The sequence below is a fragment of the Myotis myotis genome, unplaced genomic scaffold, assembly GCF_014108235.1.
Source record: "Myotis myotis isolate mMyoMyo1 unplaced genomic scaffold, mMyoMyo1.p scaffold_m19_p_6, whole genome shotgun sequence".
Taxonomy (NCBI): Eukaryota; Metazoa; Chordata; class Mammalia; order Chiroptera; family Vespertilionidae; genus Myotis; species Myotis myotis.
This window is the reverse complement of record NW_023416368.1, coordinates 89,917,838-89,945,535: the sequence shown is the minus strand read 5'-3', so window position 1 is coordinate 89,945,535 and position 27,698 is coordinate 89,917,838. Positions and strand designations below refer to the sequence as shown.

The window sequence follows — 27,698 nt, the reverse complement described above, 5'->3', positions numbered from 1 at the left end:
CTGAAAGGTATTCTTTAAGAAGAGGAAGAAAAAGGTAAAGATAAAAATTATGAACAGCAAATATATATCTATCAACAAGTGAATCTAAGAATCAAGTGAATAAAAAATCTGATGAACAGAGTAGACTGGTGAATATAATAGAACCAGGGGCATGGAAAGGGAGTGGATTGACAATTCTTGGGGGGAAAGGGGTGTGGGGGTGCAGGAAGAGACTGGACAAAAATCGTACACCTATGGATGAGGACAGTGGGAGGGGTAAGGGCAGAGGGTGGGGTGGGAACTGGGTGGAGTAGAGCTATGGGGGGGAAAAAGAGGAACAACTGTAATAATCTGAATAAAGATTTAATTAAAAAAAAATAAGTACATTGTAACAATGGTTTGCAATTATACCTTATGTTTTCTACATGATTTAAAAGATTGCACATTTTAAAAAAAAACTATTAGTCTAAAAGCTAGCATGTTACTGTAATTTTGACTTATAATCATAAATCTTATTTTTTATATAACTTAAGAGACAAATTGCCGAAACTGGTTTGGCTCAGTGGATGGAGCGTCGGCCTGCAGACTGAAGGGTCCCGGGTTCGATTCCGGTCAAGGGCATGTGCCTGGGTTGCGGGCATATCCCCAGTGGGAGATGTGCAGGAGGCAGCTGATCGATGTTTCTCTCTCATTGATGTTTCTGGCTCTCTGTCTCTCTCCCTTCCTCTCTGTAAAAAATCAATAAAATATATTTTTAAAAAAAAAGACAAATGCATTTAAAAGAATTGTTTATGTATTGTGACATATAATATATAAAAATGTAATTTTGTGTCCTGGTCAGGTGGCTTGGTTGGAAATTCAACCTATACACCAAAAGGTTGCAGAGTCGATTCTTAGTTAGGCACATGCCTAGGTTGCAAGTTAAATCCCTTGTCAGGGCACATCCAACCATGTTGTTGCAAATGGCAATATACCATTCTTTTTTATGGCTAAATAATTCTATTGTGTGTGTGTGTCACATTTTCTTTATCTATTTATCCATCAATGGGAACTTAGGTTGTTTCTGTATCTTGGTTATTATAAATAATGCTGCAATGAATATGGAGGTACATATATCTTTCTGAGTTAATGCTTTCTTTTTCTTTGAATATATATTGAGAAGTGGAATTGGATCATGGTAGTTCTATTTTTAATTTTTTTGAGGAACCTCCATACCCATAGTGGCTGAGTCATTTACATTCTTACGAAGAGTGCACAAGGGTTCATTTGTTATTTCTCCTATTGTTATTTTAAAGGAAATTAAAAAACATTAAAAAGTTTTGTTTTGCCCTGGATAGCTCAGTTGGTTTGAACGTTGTCCCAATATGCCAAGTTGTGGGTTTGATCACCAGTTAGGGTACATACAAGAATCAACTAATGAGTGCATAAAATAAATGGAACAACAAATTGGTTTATATAAAATCAATAAAAAAATTTTGTTTTAACATTTTGTATATATGGTAATTATTGATATATACAATATAACCAAAAACTCAAATAACATCAAAGAATGCAAAGGGCTCCTTAGATTATAAAACATAAGAACTGCTAGACTAGAGATATAAATCTAAATACAGATATTAAAGTCATAAATGAGCTTAAGCTGCCTATGAGGCTTTAGGTGGTATAGCAGAAATTCTGAGAAACCTTGCAACGGAGGACAACTGGAAAAGGTGGATAAAACACATAAAGATCTAGGTAAAGGTTTTAGATTGGGCAGCCTGAGAGGAAGAGTGGGAGTCTAGGGAAATAAACTAGGCTTTTAAATCTTTTCCCTCTAGCACCTGATTTTGGTAACTCCGTAAAGTTACCCAAAAGGCTAGGAGGTTCAGAAATGCTTTTTAAAAATTGAGTATAGTTTGCTAAACCATCAGTATAAAATGCAAACATTTCTACATTAGAGAATTTTGCAAACATCACCACAATCTAATTTTAGAACATATCAGGGTAATATGTTCATACCCATTAGCAGTCATTTCCTATTGCCCCCAACCCCAACTTCTGGAGCATATCAATGTATTGTTTCTTTGAATTGGATATTCTTGACAAAAAGAATCATATGTCATCTTTTGTAACTAAATAATTTCACTTAGAATAATGTTTCCAAATTCGTCCATGTTGTAGCATGTAGTCCTTCCTTGGTCTCATCAAATAATATTCTATTGCAGGATATATCACCTTTTGTTTTTCCATTAATCAGCTCACCAACATTTGGATTGTTTCTATTTTGGCTATTAATAATACTGCAATAAACATTTGTATGACATTTTTTGTATGGGCATATGTTTTCATTTCTTTTGGGTATATATACCTGGGAGTAGAATGGCTGGGTCATATGGTAATTACATGTTTAACATGTGAGGAACTGCCAGATTGTTTTCCAAAGTAGCTTCAGCATTTTCTATTTCCATCAGCAACATATGAGGGTTCCAATTTCTCTACATCCCTGATAACACTTTTACCTTTTTTTTTTGTTTTGAATTTATTATTTTATTTTTTTAAATATATTTTATTGATTATTTTACAGAGAGGAAGGGAGAGGGATAGAGAGTTAGAAACATCGATGAGAGAGAAACATCTATCAGCTGCCTCCTGCACACTCCCTACTGGGGATGTGCCTGCAACCAAGGTACATGCCCTTGACCGGAATTGAACCTGGGACCTTTCAGTCTGCAGGCCGATGCTCTATACACTGAGCCAAACCGATTAGGGCTGAATTTATTATTTTAAATAATTCTTTATTGTTGAAAGTATTTACATATGTCCCTCTTTTCCCCCCATTGACCCCCATCAGCCCGCCCCCACACCCCACCCCCAGGCCTCCACCACCCTATTGTCTGTGTCCATGGGTGATCATATATGCATACACAGACACAAATTACCTCCCAACCACCCACCCATCGTCCCCCACCTTCCCTCCGAGATTCTGCACTCTGTTGCATGCTTCCATGTCTCTGGATCTACTCCATTCAAAAGTTTATTTTGTTACTTAGATTCCACATGAGTGAGATCATGTGATACTTGTTTTTCTCTTATTTATTTCACTTAGCATGATACTCTCCAGGTCCCTCCATGCTGTGTCAAAGGGTAAGATATTTTTTTTACTGCTGCATAGTATTCCATGGTATAAATGTGCCACAGCTTTTGCATTTTAAATATATTTCTATTGATATCAGAGAGGAAGAGAGAGGGAGAGATAGAAATATCAATGATGAGAAAGAAACACTGGCTGCCTGCTGCACACCCTGCACTGGGGATTGAGCCTGCAACCCAGGCAAATGTCCTGACTGGGAATTGAAACGTGACCTCCTGGTTCATAGGTTGATGCTCAACTACTGAGCAATGCCAGTTGGGAGTGTACCATAGCTTTTTTATACACTCATCTACTGATAGGCACTTGGGCTATTTCTAGATCTTAGCTATGTGCTATGAACATAGGGATGCATACATTCTTTCTGACTGGTGTTTAGGGTTTCTTAGGATATATTCCTAGAAGTGGGATCACTGGGTCAAATGGAAGTTCCATATTTAATTTTTTGAGGAAACTCCATACTGTTTTCCATAATGGCTGCACCAGCCTGCATTCCCACCAGTGCAGGAGGTTTTCCTTTTCTCCACATCCTCACCAAGACTTGTCATTTGTTGACTGGTTGATGGTAGCCATTCTGACAGGTGTGAGGTGATACCTCATTGTCATTTTAATTTGCATCTCTCTGATGATCAGTGACTTTGAGCATTTTTTTGTATGTCTCCTGGCCATCTGTTTGTCCACTTCGGAGAAGTGTCTATTTAGGTCCTTTGCCCATTTTTTTAATTGGCTTGTCTTCCTGCTGTTAAGTTGCATGAGTTCCTTGTAAATTTTGGATATTAACCCTTTATCAGATATATCATTGCCAAATATGTTCTCCCATGCAGTGGGCTTCCTTTTCATTTTGTTGATGGTTTCTTTTGCTGTGTTATTTTGATGTAGCCCCATTTGTTTATTTTCTCCTTAGTTTTTGTTTGCCATAGGAGATATATCCATAAACATATTGCTATGAAAAATGTCTGAGATTTTGCTGCCTATGGTTTCTTCTAGGATTTTTATGGTTTCTCGACTTACATTTAAGTCTTTTATCCATTTTGAGTTAATTCTTGTGGATGGTGTAAGTTGGTGGTCTAATTTCTTTTCTTTTCTTTTTTTTTTTTTTGCATGTATCTGTCCAGTTTTCCCAACACCATTTATTTAACAGACTCCCTTGACTCCATTGTATGCCCTTGACTCCTTTGTTAAATATTAGTTAAGCATAATGGCCTCTGTCGATTTCTGGGTTCTTTGTTCTGTTCCATTGATCTACATGCCTGTTCTTGTGCCACTACCATGCTGTTTTGATTATGGTGGCTTTGTAGTATAATTTGAAATCTGGTATTGTGATTCCTCCAACTTTGTTTTCTTTCTTAAGATTGCTGCAGCTATTCAGGGTCTCTATTGATTTCACATATATTTTTGGAGTATTTGTTCTAGATCTGTGAAATATGCTGTTGATATTTTAATAGGGATTGCATTGAATCTGTAGACTGCTTTGGGTAGTAGGGACGTTTTAATTATGTTGTTCCTACCAATCCATGAACACGGTATATTCTTCCACTTTTTATATCTTCTTCTATCTCTTTTTTCAATGTCCTATCATTTTCCAAGTACAGATCTTTTGCCTCCTTAGTTAAGTTTATTCCTAAGTATCTTATTTTGTTGCAATGGTAAATGGGATTGTTTGATTAGTTTCTCTTTCTGAGAATTCATTATTGGAGCATAAAAAAACCATTGATTTTTTGGGTGTTGATTTTGTATCCTGTTACATTGCCAAATTTATTAAATCTAATTTTGTGGTGGAGACTGTACGGTTTTCTATGTACAATATCATGTCATCTGAAAATAATGAAAGTTTTACTTTCTCCTTTTTAATTTGGATGCCTTTTCTTTTTCTTGTCTGATCTCTGTGGCTACGACTTCCAGTACTATGTTGAGTAAGAGTGGTGAAAGTAGACATCCCTGTCTTGTTCCTGTTCTCAGAGGAAATAGTTTTAGTTTTTGCCCACTGAGTATGATGTTGGCTGTAGGTTTCATATGGCCTTTATCATGTTGAGATATGTGCCTTCTATTCCTACTTTGCTGAGAGTTTTTATCAAAAATGGGTGTTGGCCCTAACCGGTTTGGCTCAGTGGATAGAGTGTCGGCCTGTGGACTGAAGGGTCCCAGGTTCGATTCCGGTCAAGGGCATGTACCTTGGTTGCAGGCATATCCCCAGTAGCGGGTGTTGCAGGAGACAGCTGATCGATGTTTCTCTCTCATCGATGTTTCTAACCCTCTATCCCTCTCCCTTCCTCTCTGTAAAAAATCAATAAAATATATATTTTTAAAAATGGGTGTTGGATTTTGTCAAATGCTTTTTCTGCTTCTATAGATATGATGTGATTTTTGTCTTTCAACTTGTTTATGTGATATATCACATTGACTGATTTGCAAATATTGTACCAGCCTTGTATCCCTGGAATAAGTCTCACTTGGTCATGGTATATGATCTTTTTAATATATTGCTGAATGGAACTTGATAATATTTTGTTGAGGATTTCAGCATCTATGTTCATCAGGGATATTGGCCTGTAATTCTCTTTCTTTGTAGTGTCTTTATATGGTTTTGGAATTAGGGTAATGCTGGCCTCATTAAAGAGCTTGTATTTCTTCCTCTTGGATTTTTTGGAATAGTTTGAGGAGTGTAGGTGTTAGTTTTTCTTTGAATGTTTGATAAAACTCCCGTGAAGCCGTCTGGACCAGGGCTTTTGTTTGCTGGGAGATTTTTTTATTACTGCTTCTATTTCATCAGTTGTTATTGGCCTGAAGGTTTTCTGATTCTTCCTGAATCAGTTTTGGGAGATTGTATTTTTCTAGGAATTTGTCTATTTCATCCATGTTGTCTAGCTTGTTGGCATACAGTTGTTCATAGTGTTTTCTTACAATCCTTTGTATTTCTGTGGTATTGTTACTTCTCCACTTTCGTTTCTGATTTTATTTATTTGGGTCCTCTCAGTCTCCTTTTTTTGAAATGGTTTTTTAAAAAAATTTATTTTAGAGAGAGAGAAATGGAGAGGGATAGATAGAAACATTGATGAGAGAGAAACATTGATTGGCTACCTCCTGCATGACCCCCTCTGAGCATAAGGCACGCAAATCTGGGCTTCTGCCCTGACCAGGAATTGAACCAGTGACCTCCTGGTTCATGGGTTGATGCTCAACCATAGAGCCACACCAACTGGGCTTTTTGTTTCTTGATGAGTCTGGCTAACAGTTCATGAATCTTGTTTATTCTTTCAAAGAACCAGCTCTAGGGTTCATTGATTTTTTTTTTTTTTAGTCTCTATGTCATTTATTTCTGCCCTAATCTTTATGATTTCCTTCCTTCTACTTTGGGCTTTTCTTGTTCTCTTACTAGTTTTTTAAGTTGCATGGTTAAATAGTTTATTGTTAAATTTTATTTTTATTTTTTTGAGGTATGCCTGTAGTGCTATGAACTTCCCTCTCAGGACTGCTTTTGCTGTATCCCAGAGATTTGGGGTTGTTGTCTGTTCATTTGTTTCCAGGAAGTTTTTCTTTCTTTCTTGATCTCATTGGTAACCCATTCATTGTTCAATAACATGCTATTTAGCCTCCATGTGTTTGAATGTTTATATTATGGTTGATTTCTAAATTCATTCCACTCTGATCTGAGATGTTTGATATGATTTCAATTTTCTTGTACTTCTAGAGATTTGTGTCCTAATATGTGGTCCATCTTTGTGAATGATTCATGTGCACTTGAGAAGAATGTATATTCTATAGGTTTGAAGTGAAATGGTCTATAAATGTCAATTATAGACTGATTCAGTGTGTCCTCTGAGTCACTGTTTCCTTGTCTGGAAGATCTGGTGATGTCAGCGGGTGTTAAAGTCCCCCTACTATGACTGTATTGTTGTCGATCCCTCCAAGTTTTTAAAAATATATAGGGTGCCCTAACTGGTTTGGCTCAGTGGATAGAGAGTCGGCCTGCGGACTGAAGGGTCCCAGGTTTGATTCTGGCCAAGGGCATGTACTTTCGTTGCAGGCACATCCCCAGTAGGGGGTGTGCAGGAGGCAGCTGATCGATGTTTCTCTCTCATCGATGTTTCTAACTCTCTATCCCTCTCCCTTCCTCTCTGTAAAAAACTCAATAAAATATATATATTAAAAAAATAATAATAAAAAAATTTAAAAAAATAAAAATATATAGGGTGTCCCAAAATTCACGCAAGAAGTAATTTTGATAGAAAACACGTTTATAATTAAAAATTGTAAATGCTGTATTGATTCATAAAGTATACAGTATAGGGTTATGTATGGAATAGCACATCGGGTAAATGGCCTCCACAGCTTTGCTGGCACATATGCAAAGCTGTGGTCTTCATTGGTCATCATTGTCCCTGCTCCTGGGCCATAATTGGTACTTGGTAATGCTTATCAAATTGAAGGGATTGAAATCAAAGGGCAACAGATATTAGAATCTGATTCAATAAACCAAGAAAAATTAGGCTTTTATTTTTGTTGTTGTTGTTAATGCTCACGCAAAATTCAAATCTTGCGTGAATTTTGGGACACCCGATATTTAGGTACTCCTATATTGGGTGCATATATGTTTACCAGGGTCATATCCTCTTTTTGGATCGATCCCTTTAGTATTATGTAGTGAATTTTGTTGTCTCTTGTGATGGCTTTCATATTTTTTTGACCAATTAAATTTATTTCAAGGTATAATTTTCCATATGATGCTGGCTGTCATTTCATTTTAGACTTATATCTCATAAAATTACGAAAAAGTTCCTGTAAACACTTACTGGACTTTGAACTTTATTGGCAATTCTGATCTTTTTACTTTTCACCTTATTCAGAAATGTGAAGTCACCCTAGCTGGTTTGGCTCTATGGAAAGAGCATTAGCCGTGGACCGAAGGGTCCTGGGTTCAATTCTGGTCAAGGGCTTATACCTTGGTTGCAGGCTCGATCTCTAGCCTTGATCTAGGCATGTGCAGGGGGCAACCAAACTATGGGTCTCTCTCACATCTATGTTTCACTCTCTGTACCTCTCCCCCACCCTTCCTCTCTTTGTAAAAATCAATGGAAATGTATCCTCAGATCAGAATTAAAAAACAAAAGATGTGATGGCCTTCATTCTGAAGTTTATTTTGTCAGATATGAATATTGCTACTCCAGCATTTTTTTCTTTTCCATTTGCATGGAAAAAATGTTTCCATTCCTTCAAGCTCATCCTGTGTGTGTCTTTTGTTCTGAGTTGGGTCTCTTGTAAACAACATATAGTTGGGTTATGTTTTTGTATCTATTCAGCTACCCTACGTCTTTTGACTGGAGCATTTAATCCATTTACATTTAAGGTTATTATTGGTAGGTACTTACTTATTGCCATTTTAATTCTGTATGCCTAGGTTTCTCAATTTCTTCTTCGCATTACAGTAGTCTCATCAGCATTTCTTATAATGCTGGCTTGGTGGTGATGCACTACTCCTTTAACCTTTTTTTTGTCCGGGACGCTCTTCATTTCACCGTCTATTTTGAATGACAGTCTTGCTGGATATAGTAATCTTGATTTCAAATCCTTGCTTTCCATTAACTTGAGTACTTCATGCCATTCCCTTCTGGCCTGTAGAGTTTCTGATGAGAAATCAGGTGTCAGCCATATGGGAGCTCCTTTGTAGGTAACAGTTTGCTTTTCTCTTGCTGCCTTTAAGATTCCCACTTTTGTCTTTAATTTTTGGAATTTTAATTATGATGTGTCTGGGTGTGGGCCTGTTTGGGTTCTTCTTGCTTGGGGTTCACTGTGCCCCCTGAACTTATATGACTATTTCCTTTACCAGGTTAGGGAAGTTTTCTGCCATTATTTCTTCAAGCACATTCTCTATCACTGTCTCCCTTTCTGCGTCTTCTGACCCACCTACTATTCGAATACTGTTACATTTCATGTTGCCCCAAAGCTCCCTTAAGCTGTCCTCCTGTGGGTTTTTTAAAGGAGTTTTTTAAAAAATTGATTTCAGAGAGGAATAGAGAGGGAGATAGAAACATCAATGATGAGAGAGAACCATTGATCAGCTGCCTCCTGCATGCCCCCTATTGTGGATTGAGCCTGTGACCTGGGCATGTGCCCTGACTAGGAATGGAACAATGACCTCCTAGTTTATAGGTTGACGCTCAGCCACTGAGCCACACCAGCCAGACTGTCCTTTTTTTTTTTTTTTGGTTCTCTGATTTTTTTCAACCCTGTCTTCTAATTCACTGATTTGATCCTCGGCTTTCCCTAATCTGCTGTGTATTCCTTCCAAAGTGTTCTTTATTTATGCTATGCCATTCTTTGTTTTCATAGTTACTATATTTTTTCTCATGCTATTGAGCATCTTTACCATCACTATTGTGAATGCTCTATCAGATATATTTCTTATCTTCATTTCATTTAACTCTTCTTCTGAAGAATTCTCTTGTTCTTTCATGTGAGGACTGCTTCTTTTGTCTCCTCATTTTGGCTGCTTGTTTGGGTTTGCATCTATGTATTAGGTAGACCTGCTATGCCTCTCAATCTCTATTGCAGGACAGTGTCAAAAGCTGTTTCTGACTAATTAGATCAGGCAAATACTCAAAAAGCCTCCAGAGACCGCCTCTGCCTACAGACTGATAGTATTCCCTATTGACTTGTCTGCAGGCAATCATCCAGAGGTGTGGCTAGAGTATTTTTCAACAGGGTGGGATAATTGCTTCTGCCTGGAGGCAAGCTGTTATTCTCAGTCTCTTAATGGGCCTCAGAAAGTCCACACTGTGGGGCAAGGTGTTTTCCAATAGGGTGGGTCAACTGTCTTCCTCCCAGGCAAAACTGCATAGAGAGCAGTTGTCTGCATGAGAAAGATGACTTCTGCAGCGTGAGGGAATGACTCAGCACAGGAAACCAGGATGTCTGGTTTCTGACCTATAATCCCAGAGCTCCCTATCCTGGCTTCCACTCACACAGCTCCAGTCCACTCTGCCCTCCTTCTGCTGGAGCACAAGGTGAGTGGCTCCACAGGTAATCTTGTGTGTTGTCCCTTTAAGAGGGTACCTAAATTTCCAGCCCTCTCTCCCTGGCAGATAACAACCCCACTGCTTTTCACAGCCAGACGTTATGTGGGTACCCTTCCAAGTTCTGGTACTCTCTGCTAGGGGACCCAGCTTAGGGATGAGAGTTCTCAGTGGCAACCCCCCACAGCTGAGATATATCTAGGGAACTTCAGATGCTGTCTGTGGGAGGCTGGCCAGCCCTTTTGCACCTTTGCCCCTCCTACCGGTCTCTGTGGTCTCCACTTTCCATCCTCAGTTATCAGGGTTCTCTCTAGCAAGTTTTCTGTTTATTATTCAGGAAGTTTTTATGTATTTTAGTTGTAATTCCAGTTTGGTCCTGGGATTGTGTCCACGCAGCATCCACTTATTCCACCACCATTTTTAATCCTCCCTATGGTTTTTTTGTTTTATTTTTGTTAATCTTCACCCAAGGATATTTTATCTATTGATATTTTAGAGAGTGGAAGAAAGGGGGATAGACAGAAATATTGATGTGAGAGAGACACATCAATTGGCTGCCTCCTGCACATGCCTCAACCCAGGTCAGGAATCGAGCCTGCAACTGAGTATGAGCCCTTGAACGGAAGCAAACCCACCACCCTTCAGTCTGCAGGCTGACACTCTAATTACTAAGCCAAACCAGAAAGGGCTAAGTGTGCTTTTAAATTAAGAGACTTTATTTTTTAGATTAGTTTTAAATTTAGAGTTTTCACCAACCTATAGACACAGTTCCCCCTATTGTTACAACATTATATTAGGGCTAACAGTTGAAAGCCCATAATTTATATTAGTGTTCACTCTTTGTATTGTACATTCTATGGGCTTTTCAAATACATAATGTCACATGCCCACCATTAAAGTATCATATACAATAGTTTTATAGACTTAAAAATCCTCTGTGCTCCATCTATTTATCTTTACTTTCCTCATTCTCCTGAACCTCTGGCAAATACTGACCTTTTTTACTGTTTCTACAGTTTGCCTTTTTCAGAATGTCATATAGTTGGAATAATATAGCATGTCACTGTTTCAAATTGGCTTCTTTCACTAAGTGATATGCATTTACATTTCCTACATGTCTTTTCATAGTTTTTTGTTGGTGGTGGTGTTTTTAGTGCTGACTATTCCACTATCTGCATGTACTACAGTTCACCATTTCAGTTGCTTCCAAGATTTGTCCATCTTTTAATCAGGATGTTTGTTTTCTTGAGTTTTAATAGTTCTTTGTATATTTGGATAACAGTTCTTTATCAGATATGTATTTTGCAAATATTTTCTCCCAGTCTGCAGCTTCTTTCATTCTCTTAGTGTCTTTCATAGGGCAAAAGTTTTAAATTTTAATTTAGTCCAAATTACCAATTCTTTCATCAGTCATGGTTTTGCATTTAAAAAGTCATCACCACACAAGGTTACCTAGATCTCCTCCTATGTCATCGTCTAGAAGTTTTATAGTTTTTCATCTTAAATATGTTTGTAATACATTTTGAGTTAATGTTTTGTGAAAGGTATAAGTTCAGTGTATAGATTCTCTCTTCTCTCTCCCTCTCTTTTGGTATGGGGCTGGACAGTTGTTCCAGAACCATTTGCTGAAAAGGCTACTTTTTTTCCATTACAGTGACTATGCTCTTTTATTAGTCACTGGCCTCTTATTTGTACAGGTCTATTTCTGAGTGCTTTATTCTGTTACACTAACATATCTATTCTTTTGTCAATACCACACCATCTAGATTATAATAGCTTTACAGAAACTATTTAAATTGAGTAACGTCAGACCCCTGACTTTGTTCTTCTTTAGTACTGTGTCTTTCACCTTTGCATTTAATTTAAACGTTAGTTTGTAGAAATCAACAAAATAACTTGCTGAAATTATGATTGGGATTACACTGACTCTACAGATACAGCTGGGAAGAACTGACATTTCAAAGATATTGAGTCTTCCTATCAATGAACATGGGATCTCTCTCCATTTATTTAGATATTTTTGAATGGAAAAACAAACAAACAAGTCTTATAGTTTCCCAGGTAAACTTAGATTTATACTTAAATATTTCAAATTTTGGTGCTAATATAAATGGTACTGAATTTAATTTCAAACTGAAATTGTTTATTGCTAGTATACAAAAAAGGAATTGACTTTTGTATGTTAACTTTTGGCAACCTTGTAATTCTTGATTATTTAGTTCCAGTAGTTTTGTTGATTCCTTGATATTTTCTACTTAAACATTCTATCTACAAACAAAAACAGTTTTCTTTCTTCCTTCCCAATCTGTATACCTTTTGTTTCCTTTTTTAAAAATTTACTGATTTGAGAGAGAGAGGAAGACAAAGAAAGCGGGGGGAGAGACAGAGAGAAACACATTGATCACACTGATTTACTGTTCCACTTATTTATGCATTCATTGGTTGACTCTTGTATGTGCCCTGACTCGGAATCAAACCTGCAACCTTGGTGTATCAGGACGATGCTCTAACCAACAACTACTTGGCCAGGGCTTCTCGTTTTTCTCTTTTAACATGTTTATCTTCTTTTAAGCTTTATTTTTATTATTTATACTATTACAGATGTCCCCATTTTCTCTTCCTTTGCCCACTTTCACCCAGCCCTCACCCCTCACTTCCCTCTGGTCAACACCACACTATTGTCTCTATGGGTTATGCATGTATGTTCTTTGCCTAAACCTTTCACCTTCTTTCATGCATTTCCCCTTTCCCCTCCCCTCTGACAGCTGTCAGTCTGTTCCTTTCCTCTGATTCTATTTTGCACATCATTTTATTTTGTTCATTACATCCTTTTCTTGTCTTTTTGTATTACCTAGGACTTCTGGTATATTGAGTGTAGAAGCAGTGATAAGGAAAATACTTGTCTTTCCCTGACCAGTTTGGCTCAGTGGATAGAGCGTCGGCCTGCGTACTCAAGGGTCCTGGATTCGATTCTGGTCAAGGGCATGTACACCTTGGTTGCGGGCACATACCCAGTGGGGAGTGTGCAGGAGGCAGCTGATTGATGTCTCTCTCTTATCGATGTTTCTGACTCTCTATCCCTCTCCCTTCCTCACTGTAAGAAATCAATAAAATATATTTTAAAAAAAATACTTGTCTTGTTCCCAATTCTTAATGGAGAAGCATGTAGTTTCTCACAATTAAGTATAATGTTAGCTGTAGGATTTTTGTAGATGTTCTGTATTAAGTTTATGAGGTTCACCCTCTATTACTAGTTTGCTAGGGTTTTTGTAAATCATGAATGGGAGTTGACTTTTGTTAGATGCTTTTTTGCATCTATTGATGTGATATTTTTCTCCTTTAGCCTGCTGATATGATAAACTACCTTGATTTTCAAATCAAATGTTAAATTAGCCTTGCATAACTGGAATTTAAGCCACTTCATTGTTGTATTGCTCTTTTCCAAGAGTTGCTGTAACAATGAACTAAAACTGAGTGGCTTAGAACCACAGAAATTTATTATCTTAACAGTTCTGGGACACAGAAGCAGGGTTTCAAGGAGTCAGCAGAGCCATGATTCCTCCAAGGCTCTAGGGAAAGAATACTCCCTAGCCTCCTATAGCTTCTCGTGGTTTCTAATAATCCCTGCTGTTTTGGGGCTTGTACATACACCACTCCAATCTCTGCCTGCACCATCATAGCACCTTCTCTCCAGTGTGTCTGTGTCTCTGCTTCTTTACATGGCCTTCACCCTATGAGTCTGTGATCAAATTTCCCATTTCTTAAAAGAATATTAATCATTGGATTAGGACCCATCCCAACCCACCTACTTCATCTTAACTTGACCATCTGCAAAGGCCCTATTTCCAAAGAAGGTCACATTAACAGGTTCCTGGCAGACATGAATTTGGAGAGCCAGTATTCACTTCAGTACAGCCATGGTGTATAATTTTTCATGCATAGTTTTATTTGATTTGCCATTTTGTTGAGGATTTTTGCATATTTGTTCCTGAAAAATATTGGTCTCTAGTGAAATGGCTTTATCTGCTTTTGGTGATAAGTGGTATTTCTTTCTTTTATTTTTTGTTAGTCCTCACTTGAGGATATTTATTCCAATGATTTTTAGAGAGTGAACAGGAGAGAGGGAAGGAGATGGGGGGAAGAGAGAGAGAGAGAGAGAGAGAGAGAAAGAAATATGGATGTGAGAGAGACACTTCTATTGGTTACCTCCCGCACGCTCCCTGACTTCTCATTGACCGGGCAGGGGAATGAAGCTGCAACCTAGGTACATGCCCTTGACTGGAATTGAACCCCTGACCCTTGCAGGGGGGTGGGGAAGTGGGAGGGGAAGGAAGTGGGCAGTGATGCTCTAACCAATGAAGCCAGAGCAAGTGATATTTTAATTTTCATTTCCATAACAATTGATATTAAGCTCTTTTCTGTGCTTCTTGTCTATTGTGTATGCTCTTTGGAGAAATGTCTATTCAAATGTTTGCCTAATTTATTTATTTTTTATATTTTTATTGACGTCAGAGAGGGAGGGAGGGGGAGAGAGAGATAGAAACTTCAATGATGAGAGAGAATCATTGATTGGCTGCCTCCTGCATGCCCCCCACTAGGAACTGAGCCTGCAACCTGGGCATGTGCCCTGATCATGGAATCAAACTGTGACCTCCTGGTTCATAGGTCAATGCTCAACCACTGAGCCATGCTGGCCAGGCTGTTTGCCAATTTAAAAATGGGTTGTTACTTTCTTTGAAGTAGTTTTTACACCCTGCAGCTTCACTACTATGTTAATGTGAAAACAATCTACCAGTCCCTAGAGGGGGCAGAACAAGTTCAAGGCATTTAAAGAAATATTTGTGTAGTCATTAGCTGAGTAAGGTTAAGCACAGGGAGATTTCAGTGGCTATGCACAGTTCAGACTACAGAGATCACAGAATCAGGCCAAGAAACTCAACAAACAAGTAAGACTCAACAATTCTTGGGAGCAGAGATATAATTTACAGAGTTGCCACATTATACTAAAAATGTCCAGTTTCCAATAAAAATTTTTGAGGCACGCCAACAAAGTATAGTCCATACACATGAAAAAAAAAAATTGTCCCCAATATTAGTTTTACTAGACAAGTACTCTAAACCAACTATTTTATTTAATGTATTTATTTATTTTATTTTTGCTAATCCTTTCTTTATTCCCTCCATGAGTGTGTACTCACACTCAACATGAGTGGGGTCAAGGAAAGTCTTGTTAGATATTTTCCCCTTCTCTATGGATTCTAGAGAAGGGGATGGGGTGGGAAGAATGCAGATATAACAATAACTTTTCTAGTCCTTTGAAAATGTCTTTCACTAGCTAAACCAACCAGAAGCCAGGCAAGAAAGCCAATGATATAATCAGTATGGACCAACCTTCCAGTCACAGAGCAGGGTGAGAAGAGGTTAAGAGGAGATCTAGAAGAGCAAATAGAAAAAATTTCATAGTTTATCTCCAAAACAAAAATCACTGACTATGTTCTAAAGGTTAAGAAAAAAGAAAAAAAAAGTTTAAGAAATTCAAGAATAATGATCAGAGAAAAGTATGAGGCAGAATAGCAAAAAGCTAGGAATATTCCTTGGCAAGTGGAATGGGGAAACTGAGATAGCCGAACAAACTGGGGGAACAATTTACAGCCAGATCCAGGTCACTAGGGTGGAAAGCCCCGGGTGCCTACCAACAGACCAAACTGGATCCAGATCTTGTCCCCAGATGGCCTTTCCTCCCCTGGCATAAAAAAAAGAAAAAGAAAAAAAAAGACACATAAAAAAACAAAAAACTGGCAAAACCACGATACTTTTCGTTGTTTTTCTCCACATGAGTATAACACTCTCTCCTACCTGATGCAGTGGTTCTTGGATCAGGACTACAACTGCAGGTGTCAGAAGCTGGGCATGTACTCATTTGCTAGAGCTGCTGTAATGAAGTACCACAAACTGGGTGGCTTAAACAAAGAAATGTACCATCACCTAGGCCTGGAGGTTAGAAGTCCAAACTCAAGGCGTTGGTAGGTTTGGTTCCTTCTGAAGCTTGTGAGAGTCTTTTCAGACTCCCTCCTAGCTCCTGGTTGCCGCAGGTGTTCCTTAGCTTGTAGACTGTGATCTCACTGTGCCTTACATTGTCTTTATTCTATGTGTGTTTGTCTCTGTGTCAAAATCTCTCTTCGTAAGAACATAGTCATATGGATTAGGGCCCTCTCTAATGACCTCATCTTAATTGGATCATCTGTAAAGACCCTAATTCCAAATAAGGTTACATTCACTGGTAGGACTTCAACATCTTTTGGGGTGGGGGCACAATTCAACCCACAACAATCTCTAAACTAGAAACTATCTATACTAATAAAAGGGTAATATGCTAATTAGACTGGACATCTTCCAGACATCCTTCCGGACAAATCCATGGTGGCAGGGGCAAGGCAGAGGCAGTTAGGGGCAACCAGGCTGGCAAGGGAGGGCAGTTAGGGGCAACTGGGCCGGCAGGGGAGGGCAGTTAGGGGCGACCAGGCCGGCAGGCAGAGGAGGTTAGGAGCGATCAGGCAGGCAGGGGAAAAGTTAGGGGTGATCAGGCCAGCAGGGGAGCAGTTAGGGACGATCAGGTAGGGAAGCAGGGGCAGTTAGGGGTGATCAGGCAGGCAGGCAGAGAGGTCAGGAGTGATCAGGCAGGCAGGCAGAGGTGGTTAGGGGCAATCAGGCAGGCAGGGGAGCAGTTAGGGGCGATCAGACCAGCAGGAGAGCAGTTAGGGGAGATCAAGCAAGCAGGCAGAGAAGTTAGGGACAATTAGGCAAGCAGGTGAGCAGTTAGGAGCGAGCGGTCCTGGACTGCGAGAGGGATGTCCGACTGCTGTTTTAGGCCCAATCCCACAGTTGGACATCCCCTAAGGGGTCCTGGATTGGAGAGGGTGCAGGCCAAGTAAGGGACCCCCCCTCCTCGCTCCGTGCATGAATTTCGTGCACTGAGCCTCTAGTATTTTAAAATATCTATGTTAGAGTTCCTAAGGGCCTGATGGTGTTTTCACCTTCTCTGGCAAAACTGAGGTTTGCTGGGTCTCCAAATGTTAGTAATATTCAGAATGAAACTACTCAACAAATAGAATGCAGTGGAACTGATACTGCATGACTTTCCAGGTTGAGGTATAAAAGGTGACATGACTTGCACCTGTTCTTTCAGTTTCTTGGAACACTCATGGCTTGAACCCAGATATTCGGCTAAGTAAGTCCAAATTAGCAGATGTGGAAAGACCACAGGAGGAGGCCCACATGGAGAGGGACTGGAGCCCACTAGGCCCTGTCCAACTGCCTGACCATGAATGCCATAAATGCTCACTGCATGTCACTAAGTTTTACAGTAGTTTGTAACATAGCCATCAATAACCAAACAGTGCTCAAGTAATTTACAACCCAGAGGGAAAGTTACATAAGGATCCAAGTAATTAATATAAGGCAGGATGTGCTAATTACTACACAGAACATAAACTAAAGGCCTTGGGAGAGAAACATATAAAGATATAAGTCTAGCTAAGGGCTGGAGCAGTTGGGGGCAAAGGGAAAGGCAGAACAGAAGTAACTTTCAAGCATGGGCCTACAAGACAGACAGAACTTTGAAGGAAAAGCAATCACAACAAGAAAAAGCGAAGTGTGGTAGAACCTGGTGGCAAAGTGACATATCACATGGACCTCCTTAGAGACAAAAATTCAACTGATTTTCTACATAACCTCCAATCAATCCTAAAACAGTATCAAACTATTTGAGGGACACCATAAGAAATGTTACTCTAAAAAAAACCAAGGTAGAGTTCTAGAGACTGACTTCAATCACATGAAAATTTTAAATTTCTTGCTGGTTAATCTTCATGCAAAGGCTAACTCTGACCTTAGCAAATGAAAGTTACTTTATCAATGCTTCCTTTGATGTATTGGCCAAGGAAAAACCCAGTATTTTGCTTGTTCATTTCCCAGACCCTTTATCAGCTTAATGATAGCAATTCTCCATGGTTAGCATTCCTTTGAGTTCTAGGGGTGATTTAGAGGGAGGCATTTGTCTTGAACCAAAATGAAAAGAGCCAGCAGCGCCTAATGACAGCCATAAAGCTGAGTAAAGTCATATACTACTTTATTGCTGATATTTACTCTGTTTCCCTGATAAGGGCATGAAGTCGATGTCTATAGGCTTCGGGCTGACAACCTGGGAAATAATCATTACTTACCAAACCAATTCAGAGATTTAGCTCTTTAAGCTGCTGTGTACAAGCAGCAGCCTGAAGGCAGTCCTGTTAAGCTACCTGTTCAGCATGACTAACTCTTCAGTCTGTTCAAGAGACTCACCTTCAATGTGGGATTCCCTTCTAAGTCAGACTTCCTCTTAAAATGCTCAGGTAGGCAGTCCTTCAAAATCCCAAAACTTTAGAACTGACATTCTCCTCACCTCATAAAACTTTTTTAAGGAGCCCACGAGGCACAGCTTCAGGCTATCCACAATCTCTTGATGAGGCATCTGGAATACTACTCGTGAATACCATTTTGTGAGGGTGCTAGGATGGAGGCAGTAAGACAGAAAAAGAGAAGAGGATAAACACACTCACAGAGGAAGGCCCACAGGCTGAATGTTAGCCCACACAGGCTTCAACGCACCAATCCAACACCAAGTAGTAAATGCATTTATGTTACATGTAAAAACACAAAGTGATGTGGGGAAAAATATAGGTATAATTGTGAATATTTGCTACAAAACTGCTGCCAGTTGAAAAAGTGGAACAACATAGATACCCATCAACTGAGGACTAGTTAAGTAAATAGTGCTGTGGCATACAATAAACTCCATACAACAGTTAAAGAGAACTTACTTTTATTGATGGGACACTGTCCAAGATACACAGTTTAAGTACAAATATCAAGCTGAGGAAGAGTACACATAGTATTATGCCATTTGTATATACATATATACAGCACGTATGTGTGTTAGTATATGCATAGAAGAGAATATGAAAGTATATATACATCAAACCTTAGGTAATGGTTGAAAGAAGATGAACCATGAAAAACTCACTTTCTAAATTTCTACAGATATTTGCACAACCATGCCTTATTTTTACAATAAAAAATAAATAAATAAAAACTCCCCTCATTTCTGGAGTTAAAAGATAATCTCCGATAAGACACAGTCCTCATTCTGAAGGAGATGCTGTAGCCAGGAAACAAACTTACACATATGACAAGTTTGGTAAATAGACTGTGTAAACTAATTTCACAGGAAGATAGAGGAGGAAGGACTTGACTGTACTTTTATGTATTAGGTAAAAGACAATATACTTTACTATAATATAAAATACTAAAAAAACATTTGCTGTATTTATAATAAGATTAGGTATCAAAATGATGTAACCAGGCGAAATGGCACGATGAAGAGTACTTACAGGTTGATGCTTGCCACGAAGCCAACCACGGAGCGCATTCCTTTGCCAGGATCATGGTAAACATCCATCCCGACTACCATTAACTGTTTCTGTGTTAGAAAACAAAAAACTAATCAAAAAACCCCAAGTGATCCATTCAACCCATATTTAATTATTACTTGAACCTTAAAGCAACATATGAAAATAAATTCTGGGAAATGAAGAGAAAGACCAGGAATCAGCAAATGTTTTCTGTAAACAGCGAAAGAGTGAATGAATGTCTTAGGCTTTGTGAGCCACATGGTCTCTGAAGGAACTATTTAATTCTGCCATCACAGCATGACAGAAGTCACAGATAATACATAAAGAAATATGATATGTTCCAATAACAGTTTATTTAAGGATGCTGACAACTGAACCTCACATAATTTTATTTTTTAATCCTCACCCAAGGATATTTTTCCATTGATTTTTAGAGAGAGGGAAAGACAAGGAGAAATATCAATGTGAGAGAAGCACATTGATTGCTTGCCACCTGCACGAGCCCTAATCAGGGCCCAGGCAAGGGAGGAGCCTGCAACCAATGTACGTGCCCTTGACCGGAATCAAACCCGACCCTTTGGTCTGCAGGCCGACACTCTATCCACTGAGCCAAATCGGCTAGGGAAAACTTCACATAATTTTCATGTGTCAGAAAATATTAGCCTTATTTTTGTTTCACCATTAAAAATTGCAAAAACCATTCTTAGCTCAAGGGCTATACAAAAACAGGCAATGAACCATTTAGACCACTAAGCACTAAAAGTAGGGCTAACTCTATGAGAAAAATAGCTAGGCAGGTTGAACTGAATGAAGACATATAACAGCATCACTCACCAGAGGAATATCTACTCCCCAGAGCTCACCACCCAATTTACAGTTAATCTGCAGTAAAATTTTCTGGGCCACACTCCGAAGTTTGGTGGGCTGACCAATGGTTCGGACATTGATGACCTACAAAAAAGGGTCCAAAAAAAGTATGGGGAAAGAGAACACTATCAACCTCTCAGAAAATGTAAATAATTCAAAGTCTATACTACATTTGTTTTAAAAAACTTCAGTTAGCAGTTAAAACACTTTGCATTAATAGTTCTAATTTTAGAGTTTCTTGGCAGGTGCATGCTGGCACGCACACACACACACACACCTTTCAAAAGATCTCATGCAGAGTAAAATTTTTTTTTCAACCCATATTTAATTATTATTTGAACCTTAAAGCAACATATGAAAATAAATTCATGGGAGAACAGCTTTTCCCTCTTTTTTAAAAAATCCTCACTCAAGGATATGTTTTACTGATTTTAGAGAGGGGGGAGGGGCAGAGAGAGAGAGAGAAATATCGATGTATGAGAGAGACACTGATTGGTTGCCTCCCATATGTGCCCCCATTGGGGATGGAACCCACAACCTAGGTATGTGCCCTGACTGGGAATTGAACTGACCACCTTTCAGTGCATGGAACAGTGCATCAACCCATTGAACCACACTGGCCAAGGCAGCCTTCCCCTCTTTGAGTGAAGCCTGTACTCTCAGAACCCAATCATGTGAAACCACCTAGAGACTCACCCTCGACACAAGCAAAAGCACTCATTGGGAATATGAAAGCAACATTTATGAAGAGCATCTGCTATTCTCCAGGTTACTCTAATCAAGGGCAGGCTTTGTAGGAGGGCATTCACATGCTACCTTCTAATAGTTACTTTAAGTCTTTTTGTACACACATGTATGTATCCCTTTTGTCCAAGCCTCAAGGGAAGCTTGTTTCCATCTCTGCCTCCCGCCCAGCTCCCACTCACCTGCGAAGGCACTGGAGCTTGCACACAGCACAGCTTTTTAATGGCCCCATAGAGATCATCACGTGTGCCCATGATGATGCACACAACCATCTGTATCTTCCCCTTGAGAAGATAAAGTATATGTAAGTTTGGCTTGGGAACTTTGACAAGGCTCCAGTCAGAGGCAGTTTGAGAGTCTGCAAAGCCAAGGCACCTTTAAGGTAGAGAGGGGACTGAAACAAAGATGGTGGACATTCTACCACAGAAATGGGTCCTTGAACCCGAATGTTGGGTCCAGGGGTTCTTTGCATAAACACGTAATATGTTACCAAAAATTATCAAAAGCTGATTCCCTCATTTATTTATTAGGAGACTTAAGATGCCTAGAAAAGGACCAGACTTGAATACATGCAAGGGTTACTTATAATTTGCTATTTTCAATTCTCTGTAATATTTTTACCACTTTCTTTAGTAAACTAAGCACTTTACTAGTATTACATTCATACCACAGAGCTTTAACTGAGGACACATGGAATGCAATACCACAAGAAACAATTCAGGGCCAAATGCAGATGGAAATGAAGCTACTGTCAAATCCCTAAGTAGCACTCACTTGGGCGCGTGCTCTCTCTCTCTCTCTCTGGTTAGAAGAGAGAATGATTTTGCCAGCAGCACATCTCATAACAGCACCCTCTATCCCTCACTGCTTTAGAGATCCATTATTAAAAACAGAGGATCTTTTGCCCAGATGGCGTGGCTCAGTGGTTGAGCATGGACATATGAACCAGAAGGTCTTGGTTCAATTCCCAGTCAGGGCATATGCCCTGATTGCAGGCTCGATCTCCAGTATGGGGTATGCAAGAGGCAACCAATCGATGATTATCTCTCATCATTGATGTTTCTATCTCTTTCCCCTCTCGCTTTCTCTCTCAAATCAATAAAAGTACATTTCAAAAAACGCAGAGGATCTTTCAAAGTCTGAATAAAGAAAAGTAGCACTCCAGTGAAATAAATTTGCCAATCCTTTATAGCAGAAATGGCTATAAATGGTGAATCAATACTATTCTATTCCAAATCAAGATTCGTGTTAGATTAAGACTTCTCGCCCTAACTGGTTTGGCTCAGTGGATAGAGCGTCAGCCTGCGGACTGAAGGGCCCCAGGTTCGATTCCAGTCAAGGACATGTACCTTGGCTGCGGTCACATCCCCAGTGGGGGGTGTGCAAGAGGCGGCTGATCAATGTTTCTCTCTCATCGATGATTCTAACTCTCTATCCCTCTCCCTTCCTCTCTGTAAAAAATCAATAAAACATATATTAAAAAAAAAAGACTTCTCAGAGGACGTTCTAGCCACACATCACATCAAAGAACTTCCAAAGTCATGTAGAACACAGGCTGCACATAGGGAGCCTATGGGCTGAATCTAGCCAATAGATGTAGTTTTTCAGTCCTTATAATGATTTGTAAGTTTTCATGTTATTAACATTTAAACATAGGGAGATGCACACATATGCAAATCTAGGTTTTTGGCTTCTACTGAAAACAAATTAAAGATCAATTTGACAATGCTGGGCTTTTTTTTATCTGCAGTTATGGGGTTTACTCTTTTTGGTTCATTACAGTCCCCTCCTGGCCCACTCCACTCATCTGTGTTACTCATCTGGCTCCAGTAGACATCTGAGTTTGTGACCTCTAACAAAGAGAATAATAAAACAATGCCATAAAGATTACAGAGAGACAGTAAGACCAATATGAGTTAAATCGGGTAAACACTATGAATGAAACGCAGATCCATGCTGCATGAAAGCTGTTGGCAATACACACTCAGCAAGAGAGCACGAGAAGTTGTGAAATGAGGGAGTTGATGTACTAAACTAGGGTGGGTTTTGTTTTTTTTTTTGGTTGTTTTTTTTTTAAAGCAGAGCAGACTTTATCAACCATCAGGCCTGGGGGGAGGGAGGCCACAGCAGAGTACATAGGCATGGAAAGTCAGGAGGAAATGAATATAATTCTAGTATTAATCCCACAAGAACCGATCTTCAAGGACTAATTACTGCCAAAATCTTTCCTCTGCTTTTGTTTCCTCCTTGATATTCTTCCTGTTTTATGTACATACAGATAAGAACTGCAGGCCTGAACTACTGAGATGGGAGGACTATGACCTGCTCAGCTCTAGTGATCCTGGTCCACTATCAGCATGGAGCTAACGGGCCATCTGCCAAGTTCATCACCAGAGCAATTTGGCTCTAGAGCCATACCAGACTGGAACAGCTCAGTATTGAATCGTGCAAGATGGCACCTGGGCCAAGAAGTTGCTTTCTAAGCACAACATGTTCTATATAGATAACGAACTAAAGTTAAGTCAGCTACTCTGAGTCAATTATGTGATGAACAGAACACTAGAGTGAGTGAGAGTGTCAACATAAAATAAGAAAAGCAAAATTAACTGAAGGACATAAAAGCTATTTTCTCTTCTTTCTTTTTTTACTGATTTTCTTTTTCTTTCTTTTTTTTTTTTTAGAAAGAAAAGGAGAGGGAGAGAAACATAGACGTGAAAGCAAAACATGGATCAGCTGCCTCCTGCATGCCCCCTACCAGGGGTCAAACCTGCACTCGAACCAGCAACCTTTTGGTGCACGGGACAACATCCAACCAACTGAGCCACACCAGTCAGGGCAAGACTATTTTCTTAGTTCAGTATTTCATGTGCAGATAAATAAGACACAGGTTTCTGAACAGCATCAACAGCTAATTGATAACCCAGGTTATTTAAAATCAAGTATTCAAAGTGTTTTAGAACATTCATCCTATAAATCTACTCAAATTAAATTAATTTATTACCTCAGCTCTCAACATGGATTGAATGGTTCTGACATAGGTCTCTATTCGATCGTCCTTTAGTTCAACCCAGGCCGGAGGGCTCATGCGCATGCCAATGGGGCCAGCTACCTTCTCTAACATGTTAACCAGTTCTTGGGCCTGGTCCATTGCCCTCTTTGGGTAAAAGAGTGCCCAGAAATGCATGGGGACCTAGGAAGAACCACAAGCTACTTTTAGTACTTCCCATAACTTGAACACTCCAGACTTATATCTCGAAAATGTTAATAGAAAATAAATTGCTTTTTACTCTCTCAGCTTGAGTCCTGCCTTACCTACTTCCTATTACTAACACAGATGGGTGTGATAAGTAAATTGGGGCACAGAATACTATAATATACAGCAATGAGAATTGTAGCTCTACAACCATACCTAATAATAGGGTAAAACTCACTAATACAAGGTTGAAGAAATAAAGCTGGACATACAAGAATGTTTACTGTATGATTTCAAACAGCTGAAACAAATCTATGTTGTGAGAAGCCAGGGTAGTGGCTATTCTTGGAGTGTGTAAGGTGAGAAGTGGATAGTAACTAGGAGCATGGATGGGTGCTTCAGGGCACTGGTAAAGTTGTGTTTCTTAACCCTTGGTGTGGATCATTCAGGTCTATTTAATTTGTGAAAATTCATCAGCTATACACTTGAAAGTGTAGTTTTTTCTTTAAATATATTATATTTCAATGAAAAGTTTTAGAAACAGATGTGTACTTTTTGTGTGGCTATAAAGACCAAGTTAGCGGAAACATTTCAAAATAATTATATACCATTTTGTTCTTTGGTTATCTTAGTAGGAAATTTTTAATTTTGCTTGTTTCACGAATGAAAACCCCTTCCAGGAACCCCAGGGAAAAAGAGGGGGAGGGAAGAAAGGAAGAGTGAGTGGTAGGCTGGCGCTATATGCAATTTATTTTCTTTTCCTAAATCCATGATAAAACAAAGGGCTTACCTCTAACAACTTATCTAACAAAATAGCTTACTCTCTTTGAAGGACTCTGTTTAGTAGATAATTAAGAATGGGAATTCAGCTGAAACTTTCTCTCAAAAAGAGGACACTAGACCAGCCGTGGGCAAACTATGGCCCGCGGGCCGGATCCGGCCCGTTCGGCTGTTCTATCCGGCCTGTGGAGCTGAAAGAGCGGAGGGTTCTCTTGCTCTCCCCTCTGCTCCTTCACCAGCAGCAGTGTTAACATGGCAACGTCGGGAAACACGGCCGCAGCTCCTTCTTCTGAGTCCAGTTTAAGAACCCATTGTGGCCCTCGAGTCAAAAAGTTTGCCCACCCCTGCACTAGACCATTCCTCCTTCCTAATTTCCACCATTTTAGGAATACTGGTCTTCTCTTTACCACCCTGAAAATCACTCACAGTCAAGATGGGAAGGTCTCTGGTTATTTCCTTAATCCAATTTACTTCCTGAGATGTGATAAATGAAGTATTTCTTAAGTTAATTCTTTCCATTGGCAGAACACGTCCTTCAATCTAAACAGAAAAGAAAGTACCTATGACATGAGCCATCTGCAAACACTATTTAGGAAAACACTAACATTATTCTCTCTGGGGTCTGGTCAGCTCCACAACATAAACTTGCCCGTTACAACTTCTGGAAATGGCAGAAAAATGAAACTGCTAGCAGTGGGGGTCCATGTCAATAAAAACCCTGGACATATGCAGGTAAAATTTTTACAGGCACTGCTCTTTAGTTATTGAAGCTTCCAACATGGTTTCCTAATAAAGGGATTAGAAAACATTATATTTTTAGAAGCAGAGAATGCATGTAAAACAACTATAATTTTAAAGTGAACAGGAGCATAATATTAAAATATATTTTAAGGGGAAAATTGAAAGTAGAAAATTAAAGGTAAAGCCCAGCCAGCATGGCTCAGTGGTTGAGTGACCTATGAACCAGAAGGTCGCAGGTTCGATTCCCAGTCAGGGCACATGCCCAGGTTGCAGGCTTGATCCCTAGTGTGGGTCATGCAGGAGGCAGCCAATCAATGATTCTCTCTCATTATTGATGTTTCTATTTCTCTCTCCCTTTCTGAAATTAATAAAAATATATTTTATTTATTTATTTATTTATTTTTTAAATATATTTTTATTGATTTTTTTACAGAGAGGAAGGGAGAGAGATAGAGAGTTAGAAACATCGATGAGAGAGAAACATCGATCAGCTGCCTCCTGCACATCTTCTACTGGGGATGTGCCCGCAACCCAAGTACATGCCCTAGACCGGAATCGAACCTGGGACCTTTCAGTCCGCAGGCCGACGCTCTATCCACTGAGCCAAACCGGTTTCGGCAATAAAAATATATTTTAAAAAAAGAAAAATTAAAGGTAAAGTTTCTTAATAATGATGAATATAATCTACTATTCTACTTTATACAAAGAAAAAGCTGAAAGGAAAAGGCATAAACATAATGAAAGAACAAATTAAAGTGAAGAATAACAAATCAGTTTCACCTAAATATCCCTAAATAGGAAGATAATTAGGTTGATGATATATCAGTATGATGGACTATTTTGCAATCTTTAAAATCACTTTTTAACTACATGTAATATAATCCTGTTTTTGCAAAAAAATAAATAAATAAAGTGCAAGATACACACCATAGAAAATCGAATGAGTCCACACTCAGTAGTGATTATCTCTAGGGAAGTGTTTTTATGGGGGATTTTTACTTCGTATAACCTTTACTGTTTACTTTTTTTTTTAAGAATGTATTTTATCTATGATTAAAAAAAAATTAATTTTGAACACAATGAATAACAATACTACTATTAGCAAGAGTGTAAAGAACCAGACTCATCTTATGCTTATGAAAGTAATTTGGACTGGAAAACTGAAAATTAGATAAAATTTAAGTTAATATTCCTTTGCTACCTAACTGACTAGAAATTAACAGCAAGAACTCCAAAATAAAGATAAGATAGGAAGCTATCACTTAGTCTCACAAAGTTCTGAAATCCTTGTTTTCCTACCCTGTCACATCTTCTGGGTTACCTTATGTACATCATCCTGCAGATAGAGTCCCCAACGTGTTAGTTCATTACTGGCTGTCTCATTCTTTGAAATTCTCTGTATCAAGCATTTCAAAGCTTTATGGTGCTGTTTGGGGCTCAGGTTGATCTGCTGGGTCAAATCCTAAATAAAATTAAAATGGGTATAATTAGTTGTATTACTTTCTTCAATATGAGGTTAAATAAATCCCAATGAGTCTTAAATGTTTCCATAAGAAACCTCCTTCACATTGAAATCTGTAGAAATTTTCAAATATTTTTAAGGACTTTTTAATAAATACTCTCAGGAATGTCAATAAAATATAAGATTAAATATTTAAATCATAAAAGAATTTTAAATGTTATTGTTTCTTTCTCCCTCATGGTATCTAAGTCTTACCTCTTTTTCAAAGATATGTTCTGAATTTAAGATTCCTAAAAGATTCTATGAAACAGGAGCAAAGGGGCTTGATTTTACCTATTTAACA

At 38.9% G+C, this 27,698-nt stretch overlaps 1 protein-coding gene across 1 annotated transcript in view; it reads right to left on the bottom strand.

The window, feature by feature from the left end:
* Positions 1-27,698, bottom strand: part of PIWIL2 (piwi like RNA-mediated gene silencing 2) — a 56,334-nt gene that overhangs the window by 13,002 nt on the left and 15,634 nt on the right. The window contains exons 8-14 of the mRNA XM_036314064.1: positions 27,215-27,355; positions 25,579-25,692; positions 24,181-24,369; positions 21,362-21,463; positions 20,403-20,519; positions 19,548-19,636; positions 18,560-18,665 (exon numbers count right to left, since the gene is read on the bottom strand). Coding sequence (XP_036169957.1) covers positions 18,560-18,665; positions 19,548-19,636; positions 20,403-20,519; positions 21,362-21,463; positions 24,181-24,369; positions 25,579-25,692; positions 27,215-27,355 — 858 coding nt within the window. The remainder of the gene's footprint in view (positions 1-18,559; positions 18,666-19,547; positions 19,637-20,402; positions 20,520-21,361; positions 21,464-24,180; positions 24,370-25,578; positions 25,693-27,214; positions 27,356-27,698) is intronic.